At 38.6% G+C, this 15,000-nt stretch overlaps 1 protein-coding gene across 6 annotated transcripts in view; it reads left to right on the forward strand.

The window, feature by feature from the left end:
• Positions 1-10,625: 10,625 nt before the first annotated feature.
• Positions 10,626-15,000, forward strand: part of LOC143027304 (putative G-protein coupled receptor CG31760) — a 552,124-nt gene continuing 547,749 nt past the window's right edge. For 3 of the 6 annotated variants that reach the window (XM_076188582.1, XM_076188586.1, XM_076188590.1), the window contains exons 1-2: positions 10,777-10,890; positions 11,211-11,544. Coding sequence is in view for 1 of the 6 variants with exons in the window: in XM_076188576.1 (XP_076044691.1) it covers positions 10,641-10,890 (250 nt within the window). In the remaining 5 variants the exon portion in view is untranslated. Of the gene's footprint in view, positions 10,891-11,210; positions 11,545-15,000 lie in introns of all 6 variants that reach the window. The other 3 variants (XM_076188583.1, XM_076188576.1, XM_076188594.1) reach the window with 3 other exon arrangements.

Here is a 15,000-nt window from a genome sequence, read left to right on the forward strand (position 1 = left end):
ACGGATAATGAACGAACTCCACTGTCTAATCTCTTTTCTATAGATTCAGTTAACTTCTGTGACATTTTTCAGTAGATACCGCGAGTGTGTACGCAATATTCAAATCTAAGGTGTTTATCAATTTCGCCAATTAATTTCGTGTGGATAGATAGATAGATAGATAGACTTTATTTGGCAATGAATCAATGTACATGAAGTGCAAATAATGACAAGAACACATAGTTCGAAATAATAAATGCAAATTGCCGAGGATAACACAAAAAGCATGTACGCTTATTTCCATTGTGTGTATGTGTATTTTACTTGGAAATGCAAATACACCCTCAAGTTGTTCAGTTACATGTTGATTTATGTTGTTAGATAATATCAAAGCCATTCTAGAGTATTATTAAAGCTGGTGGGTGAAGGAATACGGTGAAGTGATGGCGTATGGCAGTGTACAATTCTGATCGATTATCGCAGACTGACACTAAAAGCCAATCCGTCATAAACTCGTCAGAAAACTGCTCCATCCTACATTGTCGCCCTTCCCAAAGTTAATTTCCTCAGCCAACGCTCACAACTTCAGGCATTGGAAACCGAACCCAGATTCTCTACCTCACTTTTGGACAGCTGGGTTATTCGGTACGGCTGATAATACGAGAATAGAAGTTGTACGAGCATGTGATAAAAACAGCGTGTTATCCATTAATTAACCATTTTTTATAGTTACTATAACAACCATTGTCATGGACGTCAAAAGAAAATAATATATGAAAATATGTGTATATATGGGGATTGTTACTGTATATAATTTTAAAACTAAAATAACTCAATGAATTTATGTTAACCTTGAACATAAACATTAAATTGATCCATGAATTTGTCGCCAAATTGAAATTCTCTTGGTGCTAGTTGCGATGAGAGCTAAAAATCTCAAGCCTTGCAGAGACCTATCCGTTGCTAAAAAACGCAATGTTGCTCTTCTCATAACGGTGTCTTTACAGGTAATGAGTGACCAAATTCAGAAGTTCTAAATCAGGGGTGTGCAACCTTTTTTACCCAAGGGCCACTAGTCACGACTCTATTGGTATGGAGGGCCACATAACCTTACTATTTCATGTTATTTAATACGATCGAAGACATATTATGTGAGATTATACTGATAAAGATAGATAATTAGTTTATTACTGGTAATCACAAATCAACCACAACAAATGAAGTTACAACGGAGACTGGTGAGGCAGCGGTACTGACAGGTGGGAACACACGTACCATACTACAGTTTGTGAATCATACGTGTCAGACTCATAGACAGACAGCCAAGGATCACTCAATCTAATAATTAAAAATTTCAAGTAATATGTTATTTTCTGTTCTAATATAATTAAAATCTGTACCTTAGTGAACGAAATAGAAAAAATATGGTGAAATTGGTACACAAGAATATGAATTTAGTCAAACTTTCGGTGGGCTCTAGTTGGTAACACTCTTTCTCTCTCTCTCTCTGAGGGCCGCACTATAGCTTATTTATTTTTAGGAGAAAGGGCCGCAATGAAAGCCTTTGAGGGCCGCATGTGGCCCTTGGGCCGCAGGTTGCACAGGGCTGCTCTAAATATGTTGATTCGTCCATGCGCATATAATTGCGCCAATCGTCTGGGTGTAATTTCAGCTCCTTCATTTAGTTGGTATGAGAAATGTGGTCCCTTATCAGTAACCAGTCCTTTGTCCACTTTGAACGCTTCCTTTTCTTTTCGTTGAAGGCAATCACTACCCCAATTGCCATCACCTCGTCTTGAGTAAGGGACATGTTGCCCCCTTCTCCTCTTGCCACCGACTGATGTTGTCTGTCTTTTTGGTCTGAACGTGTAACTACTCTTCAAACATGTTGTGTTGGAGGTTTGATGAGCGAGTTGGCCAACATGTTTGATTGTGTAAAACTCCCTATACAGGTAGGTTTTGAGGAGACAGTAGGAAGTGCATAAGACGGTAAATAGGATGAGGAGGGGCCACTAGAAGATGCAGCGAACAGTGGGACGAAGAGGGGAAGGCGGTGGTGGTAGTAGGGTTGCCAACCGTCCTTTATTTCAAAGGACAGTCCTTTATTCAGCTCTGTTTGTCCTTGTCCTTTATTGACATTTGAAATTACACTGTTTGTCCTTTATTTTGAAGTCGTTTTGACTGGTAGTTCAATTCCCTACTCTCAAGACGTAATTGCAAAAGTGTTTATTTCTTGTAAGGGTGCAGACTCTATCAACTCTAGTCCGCACAATACCAGAAGCACAGAGCAGCAGACCACATACCAGGGTGTAAAATTAGCCTCATTTCATGTATAACTCAATTCTCCATTAAAAAAATGCATTCATTTTGGGAAAACCAGAAAATCGTAAACGATGTTACTAAATCTGAGAATCACAAAAAAAAAAAAAAAAAAAAAAAGAGGAAGAAAGGAGGTACCGTTGGACGTTTCGAAAGGCAATACCTCCGTCTATCAACTGAACTCACGAAGAACCAAAACAAGTATGGCGTATTATACAAGGTAGTAAGAGGCCAGGATAGATAAGATGGGGAGAGAGAGGGGGGAATTGGGGGTTTAGTGGAAGGAAAGAATGAAGTGGAAGGAAGGTAGATTTATGATAGGTGTGGGGCAGACCCACTTGCTCGGTTATTTTTATAGTCTCGTGGTCTTTTATATAGTATTGATGAGGCCTTTCGCAAAATCGAGCCGTGATTTGTTATAAATACCAGAAGACCAGTGAAATTTATGCGAGAAAACTTGCAATAGTAGTGCCAATATTTCATGTTATCAGATATTTGAAAAAAAAAACCTGAGTAGATTTCGATGAAAATTCAATATTCGGCGAATTATCAAACCTAAGTTTCTTAGGCCATTCATTCCCAAAGTTTCAGAAATTTGTAGAAGTAGAATATTTGAAGCTAGAAGGAAAGCTTATATTAAAGATGGATGAACTTTTTGATGAAGTAGTATTAATTCAAAGAAACTTCGACATTATCAAAAGCTCTGAACTCTCCATAAGCTCAAAAACAACAAGCAGATAGTGGTATTTTATTTTAAAATCTATGGACTTTAAATGTATCAATGTTTTCAAAATAGTTTCTTTTGTACTATCAATTCCTAGAACATCATCTTATTATGAGAGAGTTTTTAGTTTAATGTCATCTAAATGGAGAGATGAAAGGAACTGATGCTCTGTTGAATTAAGAATGAACTTCTCATATATTTTAACATAAAAGATAATTGCTTGGAATTCGCTAAAAACATCAAAGATGATACAAATTTTCTGAAGGCAGCAAAAAGCCAAGGCAAATATAGTTTTAAAGATTAAAATTCTTTGATCAAGCCAAAATAAATGTCTTCTCATTCTTGTTTTTTGTATTTTCATTTAGGTAAGAGAAATGTAATTTTAAACTGCACTTAATATTGGCATCTATTATGATCTATAGCCACTTAGATAAATATCAATAAAGTTTTTGTGTCCTTTATTGTAGCTTAACAGAGTTGGCAACCCTAGGTGGTAGAGAAGGAAGCATATAAAGACAGGTTGCAAAGTAGAACTAGGGAAGCGTGTGAGAGGTATAGGAGAAAGAGGGTGGAGGTAAAGCGCAAGGGGAAATGTATAAGGTAGGTTAGATATATAATGGGGGCTTTTTATAAGGAAGTGGAAAGAATGGAGGGGAGTGAGACGGGCAAAGAGAAGGTAGAGGGCAGTGAAGGACAGATGCGAATGAAGTGAAAGTGGTGAGTGAAGATGAGTAGGTACTTGATGGATCTGTTGAATCTGGGGGATGATAGGAAAAGTTTCAGTGGCAGTGGGAGATAACTGGGATGGGAAAAAGTAACATGAAAAAAGAGGATATACAAAGAGCACTGGAAGATACGAAAGATGGTAAAACACTTGGGTTTGATGATTCATGTAGGATCACAGTAGAATGGCGAGAGACTGTTTATATGTACCTAAGGGAGGGAGATGTTCCAGTGGATTGGAGGAGTGCATGTATAGTTCCACTTTATTCCACTTTACATGAAACAACAAAAACAAATAAGAATGCATTGGTAGTTTTTGAGGGGTCAATCTGTTAAGTATAGTTGGCAAAATGGGAAGGTGTTCATTGAGAGGATTCGGAGGGGAAGCTCAATGTGAGTTCTGGGAACGAAGAGGGTGCATAGATATTTAAAAGCGAAACAGCAAAAGATAATAATGTCTATTGTTTTTTGTTTTTTTATGAAATTGAAGGCGTACGACATAATTGACAGATAGATGTTATTGGATGTGTTGGGGGTAATGATGCCTTGTTTTTATTATGGGTTTGAAGGCGTACGACATAATTGACAGATAGGTGTTATTGGGTGTATTATGGATGTATAAGATAGTTGGAATTCTTTTGAGAGTGGTCAGTTTTTACGTGAGTAGTAGAGTTTGTGTGAGGATAAGGAAAGAGGAGAATGAAGGGTTTGAGACGTAGGTGGGGCTGCGCTAGGGCTGTATAATGTCACCATGGTTGTTCAACATGTGCACATGGATGGGGTGATTAGGGAGGTAAATACGAAGGTGTAAGTCAGTGGTTTGGAGCTAGTAAGTTATAGTGGAGGGAAGTGGGAGATGAGCCAGCTGTGGTTTATTGATGACACTGCACGAGTAGCCGAGTCAGAGAATAGACCGAATCAGTAAGTGGTGGAATTTGGAAGGGTATATTAGAGGAGGAAGGTGAAAGTGAATGTGAGCAACAGTAAGGTGATGAGATATATAAGGCGTGAGGGTGGTCATGGGTTAGAGGTGAGTTAAGATGGAGAGGCAGGAAGAAGTAGATTTTTTTTTTAATTGTTTGGGGTTAGATGTAGTAGGTAATGGAGGAGTAGGGTTGAAGTTGAATTAAAGTAAGGTAATCAGGTAAATATCTGTGTGTGTGTGTGTGAAGAAATTCGTGAACACAAAATGGAAGCTCTATGGAGTGACTGCGCCCACGGCACTGTATGGAAAAAAGACTTGGTCTCTGAAAGAGTCAGAAGGGAAGAGCTTAAATGTGTTTGAGATGCAGTGGTTAGGAAATATGGAAGGGATGACGAAAATGGATTGACTGAGAAATATGAAGGTGGGGCGAAGAGCCTGGAAAAAGGAAGTTGACAGATGGGATTGACCAAAGAATACTGGGATAGTTTGGATATATGGAAAGAATTAATAAAGGAAGACTAGCAAAAAGGATGTGGAAAGTAGAAGTGGATGGAGGGAACTTGAGGGGAAAACTAAGAATGAGAAAGGTAGAAGGAGAAATCACTGTCCAGATCTGAGTTCCGAGTTTATTCCTGACCGGTTTCGCTTTACGCTTCTTCAGAGGAATGCGTAAAACGAAATTGGTCAGGACTAAACTCGTGACTTCTTCCTCCATCTTTCTCAACTTGTCATAATGTCTCAACAAGACTAAGACTCTGTCGAGCTGGGAAATGTGAGAATAAAAGATAAGTATGAATGGAAAGTGGTAAATGGAAAAGGAAACGACGCGATTTGAAGGAATTTCTTTTTGTCTGGCCTATATTTTTTCAAGTAGATTGGGGATAGCTATGTAATGAAGCGGTGGGGGAAAACCAGCTTCGGCTGTGGGGCCCTGATACTGTGGAGGTTAGTGTCTTGCTGCATTGCTTCTGATCCGAACAGTGTAGTTATGGTCAGGGGTAATATTTAATCCGCGTGAGGATCAAGCAAGAAGGATAACGAATCGGGTTTTGGAAGGATGTGTGATAAGTGAAGGGTAAGGGGCCACCTCACCTTAAACAGGGATCCCTTTTTTTAATATGATATTGTCTACAAATTAGTTTGTGTAGCTGCCTATCCCATTCAACATCATTGATACACACTGGTGCTAATACCGAGGCTTGTGGTACCCCACTGATCGCCTCTCTCTAATCTTGCATTTAATTTTTCACTACTTTTTGCACATGTCTATTATTCAGAAAAACTTTTATCAATGCTGATATCCTCACATTTAGTCCTACATTTACTAACCTCCGTGTTGATCTATTGTGTGGCACCTTGTCGATGGTATTTTTTTTTTTCAGATACAGGTATACACAATCCACCCAGCCCTCTCTCCCAAGCAGTACATCGGCCACTCCCGAATAAGATTTTACCAGGATGGTTATAAACGCCATTCCTTTTCTGAATCCGAATGGATTGTCAACCAGTATTCCCCTCTCCTCCAAGTTACTCATCCACTTATCTTTTACAAGATTTCACACTTTTTGGCTCTCGTGCAGGCCAAGGACATCAGTCGGTCCATACTCCGGTGGATCCTCACTGCTGTTTCCTCGTTTGAATGGCGGCGGCACTGCCACATTGGCATATTTCCAGATCAGTGCCATCTTTCTCTCCAGAAAGGAGCATGCCATCATTTGGTGTGTACTAATTGTGTGTGTATGTGTGTGTATATGTATATGCATGTGTTTGTGTGCGTTTGTATGTATGTATATACATATATATATATATATATATATATATATATATATATATATATATATTTGCATGTGTGTGTGTGTGTGTGTGTGTGTGGTGTGTATCTACCTAATTCACCTAACTGGATTTACCTATTACACAGGAAACAAAAATAAACACGTGGGATATTGTCTCTTATTAACCAATTATCATACCTAGTTGTAAGTTTATGTGTGATTCCTGCTTGGGTTGTATAATCTTATAGACTGTTCTAGGAGTATACAAATCTATATGGAAAACTTCATTTCTTCACATTTTTGAGACGTGTGGTCTTTTTCAGCTCACCCCCATGACGTCGTGACGCTCTTCCATTCCAAATGGAAAGATCATCTCTATCACTTTTGTCTGCCCCTTCCACTAACTTGAAAACAGCAATCAAGCCACTTCTGTCTTCGTTTCTTTAATAATATCAGGTCCAGTGCTACAAGTCTCTCTTCGTACGGCTTATTTGCAAAGTTGGAAACCATTTTGGTTGTTGGCCCTTTTTCCTTGTATTATTCATCTTGATCTTGCTGATATTTTCTGTGTGCAGGCAGGGGTGGGGGTGGGCATTCCACTACTGCTGCACATTTCAGTCTGGGGAGGATTTGTCTTATTTATTTTCCTCATGTCGTTATCCGTATAGTGGAAAGCAATTTTCATGTTCTTCAGCAATCATTGTGTGTATATTTATGAATGAATGTATATTATAACTTTTTGCAAAACTATCAACCTAGGTTTCTCAGTGTAAAGGAACAAAACTGCCATCCCAGGATAAGATAAAATGTATAGAATTTGACAATGGTTTGCAGGAATTGGTCGATATTAATTCATCTCTTACTACGGAAATCATCCAGGAGGTGCTCAGATAAGAGGGGGGGGGGGTGGAGGGGTGTGGAGTGTGTTCAGGGATGGAATGGGTAGAAATTATTTTATGCCTTTCCCTTTTTAGCTACCTCCCTTGTAAGGGGGGAAAAGCCTTGGTATATGTATGTACGGAAATCATAAGTCACTAAAGACATCGTGAACGAGTTGATATCACCAAATCCGAATATATCTGTGACTTCTTTGCCATGCCGATGTGTAGTTTTTGAGTATTTGATTTAATTCAGTGTTTCTACTTGTTTAATTCAACCCAATTTAATGGAACATGTTTTAATTGATGTTAAGTGTAGTAGGGAAGGCTTATGGGAGGATCTTAATTGAGAGGATTAGGAGAGGAACAGAAGGAGTAATTGGTGAGGAACAGTGTGGATTTAGGACAGGTAGAGGTTGTGTAGATCAGATCTTTGTGGTAAGACAGATATGTGAGAAAGCTATAGGAAAGGGGAAGGATGTTTTTTGGGCTTTTATGGATCTGGAAAAGGCTTATGATAGGGTAGACAGAAAGGCACTGTGGGAGGTTATGCAGATTTATGGGATAGGAGGAAAGCTTTTGGGAGCTGTCAAGAGTTTTTATGAGAGTAGTAGAGCTTGTGTCAGGATTAGAAATGGAGAGAGTGAGTGGTTTGAGGTAAAGGTGGGACTTCGTCAAGGATGCGTTATGTCGCCCTGGCTGTTCAACTTATACATGGATGGGGTGGTGCGAGAGGTGAATGCTAGAGTAGTGGGTCAGGGATTGGAGATGGTTAAAGAAAATGGAGAAAAGTGGGAGGTGAGCCAGCTGTTGTTTGCGGACGACACTGCGCTTGTGGCAGGGTCAGAGGAGGGATTGAGGAAGTTGGTGGCAGAGTTTGGGAGAGTATGTGATAGAAGAAAGCTAAAGATAAATGTAGGTAAAAGTAAGGTGATGAGATGTACAAGGGGTGAAGGTGGCAGTAGACTGGAAGTGAACATTAAGGGAGAGCGACTGGAGGAAGTGGATAGTTTTAGATACTTGGGTGCAAGTGTAGCAGGAAAAGGTGGAGTGAAGGTGGAGGTAGAATGTAGATTGAGAGAAGCGAGTAAATGCCTTGGTGGATTAAAGAGTGTAATGAGGAATAGACATTTGGGAATGGATGCGAAGTGCAGACTGTATGAAGGAGTGATTGTGCCAACAGCACTGTATGGGGCAGAAACGTGGAACATAAGAGAAGAAGAGAGAAGGAGTTTGAATGTGTTTGAGATGAGGTGTCTGAGAAGTATGGTGGGGGTTACTAGGCTGGATAGAGTGAGAAATGAGGAGGTGAGGAGGAGAACAGGGGTGAAAAAGGATTTGGGAGATAGGGTTGATGAAAGAGTATTAGGATGGTTTGGACACATGGAAAGAATGAGTGAAGAAAGACTAGTAAAAGAGGTATGGAAGGCAGATGTGGAGGGAGTGAACATGAGGGGACGTCCAAGGATGAGGTGGATGGATGGGGTGAAGGGGGCTTTGGGGAAGAGGGGAATGTCTGTTGAGGAAGGAAGGGAGAGGACGGAAGACAGAGGTGAGTGGAGAATGGTTGTATATGGATGATGTTGTGATTGCATGAGGAGGAATGGGCAGGGGGGTGGGGGGTGGGGTAGTATGTGTGAGTAAATTTTGACGCAGCCCGAAGGGATTTTCTCCCCGTCCTCTCCTTATATGCAAGGGGGGACGGAGAGGGGGGGTCGCCGATTAAATGAAGCGGCCTTGCTGTGGATGTGCTGTGTCTTGCGACACTGCTTCTGACCCAGGGCGGTGGGCAGGGTGCAGGGATGACCCGTCATCCAGGAGGTGCTCAGATGAGAGGGAGGGTGGGAGGGGTGTGGAGTGTATGTAGGGATGAAATGGGTGGGAGTGTTTTTATGCCTTTCCCTTTTTGGCTACCTCCCTTGTAAGGGGGAAAAAGCCTTGGTATATGTATGTATGTATGTATCTTTAGTTTATTCTTTTCTATTTGTGCATCGTGATTTATTCTATCAACATTTCATTTTAATCACTAACTGTAGCAAGCAGTTATATATATATATATATATATATATATATATATATATATATATATATATATATATATATATATATATATATATATATATATATATATATATATATATATATATATATATATATCTGGTGTCGTTTCGGGTATTCGATCTAAGGTGGTTCTAATAGTTTATTATTCTGCACAAGTGTCTCGCTTTTCACTTCGCGAAAATGGCACCTCGCTTAGTATTTTATGAAAAACTTGTTTTGCTTCCCGCTAACTTATTTCGGCAGACTGTCTTATTATCTCCATCCAACCCCTTGAGCGTAGTACGTTTATGAATAATTGGAGCTGAACTGCAGCTGGAGAAACAAATGAAGCCCGAACAGCAATTAATTTTTAAGAATATTCTCTCCAGCTGCAGGTACTCTTACCGTCTGTGTAGGGTTGGGAGGAGGGTGTAGCAATTGCATTATGATTTGTTAACTTTAACTTTGAGGGAATATTGAAAATCTTATAAAATAATGCGTGAGATAGTGTCTTAAAAGTGTATACGCTACCACAAAAGTAGAAAGAAAATGAACATGATAAGGAACTAAAAATCATGCGTTCAAATAAAGGGCTATATCATTCAGTTTTGCCAGGAGGGGATGGTATGTTCTTTACTTATTTATTCTACTTTTTCTCATTCTAGTTTGTATCATTTACCCAATAATATATCCATTTCGTCTATAGATTAACGACAGTTTCCTTTTCTCTCGCCTTCGTCTGTCTCCATTCTTTCCAGCACTTTAACCTATTTTTGCTTTGTTTTACCTTCCTTGCTCTGTTATATCGTCTTTCAATCTAATTTCACTTTCTCTTTTTACTGTCCTATTTGTCCTCTTTATCTTCATTTCCGTTTTTTCTTCTTCCCTTCAGTCCATTTTCTCCTCTTTCTTCTTCGGGTATTCTGTTGTGTACCGCCTCGTTTTCTTGTGTTATCCCTTCTTCGCTCATCCCATTTACTCTTCAGTTGTATGGTAATCGTTCCTCACCCTTCTCCCTTATCATTCTTCCAAACCTCTAACCCATTTCGCCTTTGAATAACTTTTCTGTATCCTCAACTTCACCATATTTTCTTCCACCCTCCTCTTCTCTACTACTCCTATGAACATTTGTCTATTCACTACATCTTTGCCTCTTCCCTTTACTTTTCTCTTCTTCTAACACCGTCTTACCCGGCGCCCACCTCGCTGTCACGGTTATCACCATCTTCCGGCCGTATCCAGCACAACGCCACGCTACCTCTCTCCCTCGTGTCGTGAGCATGCCTAGCCTCTCCCACCGCCTCCGTGCCGTGCCTATCGCTTATCCCTCCCCGTCTCTCTCCTCCTTCTATACCTCCTCCTCCTCCTCCTCCACCTCCTCTTCTTCCTCTCCGTCCGCCAGGCCGTTGCTCACTCCAAAGACCGAGAGAGCAGCGACGGGATGCAGAGGTGTTCCATGCTTGCCGCCGTGCCCGTGTTCATTGGGACATAGCTCCTCCAGCGCGTCTTCATCACTCTCTCTGGTTGGAGGTGAACGTCTTTACTGTAGTGTCTCTCTTTTATGTTTATATATATATATATATATATATATATATATATATATATATATATATATATATATATATATATATATATATATATATATATATATATATATATTTCTCTTGTGTCGTTTCGGGTATTCGATCTAAGGTGGTTCTAATAGTTTATTATTCTACACAAGTGTCTCTCTTATTCATTTAAGCGGGTGTTTTGCTTATCATTAGATGTAATATATATATATATATATATATATATATATATATATATATACATATATATATATTAATATATATTTATGTATTATATAGATCGAAAGAAAGTGACGGCAGTTAAGTGTCGATCGTGGTTGATGGCAGTGGTCAGTGCTGGTAGTGAATTGTTCTTATCTCGTGTGTGGGAGTGCGGGGCTCGTGGCCAGCGTGACTCGACTTCCTCGTGAAAGACCCACATAGTCTGGTACACTAGTGCCAAGTTGAAAAAGTAGTGAGAGAAAGAGCAAAAAATCGCTGTGTAAAGATCTTCGAAGTGAACAGAAGATATATCTACGGGAGCTAGGAGCTAAGGAGAAGTGAAAGAAAGAAGAAGAACGAGGTGGGAAGTGTCAAAAGGAAGAAGAGCCAGCGGATAAGGAGACGACCAAAGGTAAGAGTGTACGCACGCAGGGATGTTGGAGGGGTAAGTGCGCTGGGTCTAATAAAGGTGTGCATTGTAGGTGGCAAAGAAACTGGGGCACGAAGAATGGGTATTGGTGAATGGTAATAAGGGAGGAAATGAGTGGGTAGAGGAATAAAAGGAAAACTTAGAGGAGAAAATAAGAAATGAAGAGACAACGTAAGGGAAGAAGTCCAGTAAATTCAAATAATATTTGGAGCCCGTTTTGACGAATTGTGAATGAGTAAATCGATCTAGCATTTTTGATCCTCAGCGGTTAAAAGTGACTGCCATTTGTCGATAATATTCGAGCACCTTTGGCAAAGGTAAAAGATCTGGCCGGAGCTGAATGCATTCTGGTACAAGCTCCTCATCTTTAATAAAAGGTGTGGCGTCGGAGGAGAAGAGTGGGGATGATACAGTGTGTAACCCATTTAAGCTGCAGGGATGCCGTGTACAGGGGACGGTAACAAAAAAAAAAAAAAAAAAGACCTGTGGGTTGGGGATGGGGTTGGGGAGAGGATGAAACAGGTGTATGAGAAGGCGTACGGGATGGTAATGGTGTGGAAGGGAAGATGATGACAGTAACAGGGAGAATGGAGAGAAAGCAAGGGTAGAGGGGAAGGTGAAGATGACAAGGGTAAGGTGAAGAGCATATCAAGAGTTGGTACTGCATATGGGGAAAGAGACGGTCAAAGGTGTGTCTATATGTGCGTGTATGTGTGTGTGTGTGTGTGTGTGTGTGTGTGTGTGTGTGTGTATCTGTGCGTGTATGCGCGCGTGTGTGTTACTCACGAATAAGGGTAAGGAGTTGCAGGGAAGGGAGGGGGGACTTGTGAGGAGGGAAGGGATGTTACCCAGGAGTTCTACTCCGGGAAGGAAAAGGTGCAGAATGAGCAGAAAATGAAGGAAACATCATGAAAGAGAGGATACCACGAGAAGGGGCAGAGAGACCGAAGTTCTTGGGTCAGGTGATGTGTAGCGCACCAAGGAAAAAAATCGCCTGCCTGGCGTTAGTTTCAGCAAAAGGAGGACCCGTTTTTGGTTTGTTCGGCCAGGTTAAAAAAATAAGAAGAAAGAAGCGAAGATAATTGAAATTACCTATACAATGGGAGAATGTTTCTTTAAAGATAAATTTATTGGGTGTGGTTATGAGATGGGGTAAAGCTTGAAGACGTGGCCTAAAAAGCGTTATGTTAGGAATAGAAAGGAGGGCATCAAAGCGGGAAGATATTAATAATTTCATTACTTGACTGGATTTGTATATTTATTCTGCTACCAGACACTTTTAATCTGCTCTGTGAAAGACCCAAAACGAGTCATAGGATTAATCCTCTGAATGCCTACCTCGATTCAGTGATTATTCAGTCGGTTGCTGTGAGCTGATTTTGTTCAGCTGAGGGGAAGCCCCAACAAGCCACAGGGTTAAGATGAGTGGGCGTAACAACATGATAAAAAAAAAAAAAAAAAAAAAAAAATATATATATATATATATATATATATATGTATATATGTATATGTGTATATATATATATATATATATATGTATATATGTATATATATATATATATATATATGAGTGGGCGTAACATGATAAAAATATATATATATATATATATATATATATATATATATATATATATATATATATATATATATATATAGATAAATAAACCAAGCAAAAGGTGATGGACAAGATGAACGTATGTGTAAAGTAGGATTTGGGTTTTCCAAAAAAAAAAAAAAAAAAAAAAAAAAATATAGAGCATTTCCAAACAAAACTATTCCAGTTGTTGAATAATAGGAATGCATGTATGAAAGTGATTGCCCAACATATGCTAAACATTAATCTTAACAGAAGACAATACTTGGACGTTAGAGCGTTAGAGAATATTTGCGAACAAGTTTATTGTAATGGGAGATAGGTGAATGAACAACGGTTTGTAAGGAAAGTACTCCAGATGACTAAGAGTTTTCTTTACTGGTGTTCATATGCTTAACATTAATCTTAACAGAAGACAATACTTGGACGTTAGAGCATTAGAGAATATTTGCGTAGACTCAGAGGTGACTTGATACAGGTGTTTAAAATTCTAAAGGGAATGGACAACATCAAAAGTGACAAAATTTTCACACTGAATGAGAATCAGACAAGAAACAATGGTCTCAAACTGTCCGGAAATAGATTCAATTTGGAAGTGAGTAGAAACAACTTCGCCAACCGTGTAGTTAATGAATGGAATAAACTTCCTGCAGAGGCAGTGCAATGTAGTTCAGTTCGAAGCTTTAAAAATCATTTAGGTAAACACCTAAGCAAGATACTGTAATGATTATTATTTATTTTATATTATTTGTTTTTGTTTTGTCATCATTTGTCTGTTTGATTCTCATTTATCATTAGTTATATGTCAATTTATTATTATTTACTATTTACCTGTTTGTTGTTTGACTGTGCCTATGCGTTTATGTATTATATTTGACATTTACATTATTATAGCTTTTATTTATTTATCTATTACTAGATTTTGTTAGAAAGGGGCTTCGCCCCTGAGATCTCAGCATGTTGATGAATTCGATAAACTCTTAATTAAAAAAAATGTATGTATATATACTTTTTCTCAATGAAAATTATCCAATTTTTTAAAGGAAGATGATTATTAATGTACCCGCCAGATATTTCACATAAAATTATGAGAAAATTTCTAAAATTTCCTGTCTCCTTTCATCATTAAGGTTTTCTCTCTGACTTCTATGTGCTTCTCTATCAATTTCTAAAATTTCTTGTCGTCTTTCATCATTAAGGTTTTCTCTGACTTCTATGCGCTTCTGTATCAATTTCTAAAATTTCTTGTCTTCTTTCATCATTAAGGTTTTTTCTCTGACTTCTATGTGCGTCCTTGTCAATTTCCCTTATTTTTTGCTTTTGACCTTCAGTTAATGATTCTCTTCTTCTCCTTTGATATTCCCTATTTCCATTCCTAATTCTCTCTTTTTCTTCTTCATCCATCTTACTTATTTTCTTTTTTTTACTATTACAATTTTCACTTATTTTTCTTTTTCTACTTCTACTGTTAACAGTGTTAATGATGATATTAGAATCCATACTATAAGGATTCAAGTCTGAAACACTACCGCTATAATTACCAGTTTTATTGAACGAATGAGGAGGTGACGACCTCATTTATTACTAACCTAAAGTGCGATTCGTCGAACAACAAATCGGGCAGTTCGAATCGCGTCACCTGGATCGATCGAATTTTTTTTTCTTTTTTTAATGAATAAATTGTATAATATAGAGACGAAATTTATATTAGCTCGTTTAAAAACAAATTTTTATCGAATTTATTCTCAATTTTAATAACTTATCAAAGGTATGTATGGCAAGTGTATTTTATTATTTTTCTTATATATTGTTTTTTATTATTATTTTTCTTTTTTTTTTTAAAG

The sequence above is a fragment of the Oratosquilla oratoria genome, chromosome 1 (genome assembly GCF_046742065.1).
Source record: "Oratosquilla oratoria isolate Oo_2021 chromosome 1, ASM4674206v1, whole genome shotgun sequence".
In the NCBI taxonomy this organism is placed as follows: Eukaryota; Metazoa; Arthropoda; class Malacostraca; order Stomatopoda; family Squillidae; genus Oratosquilla; species Oratosquilla oratoria.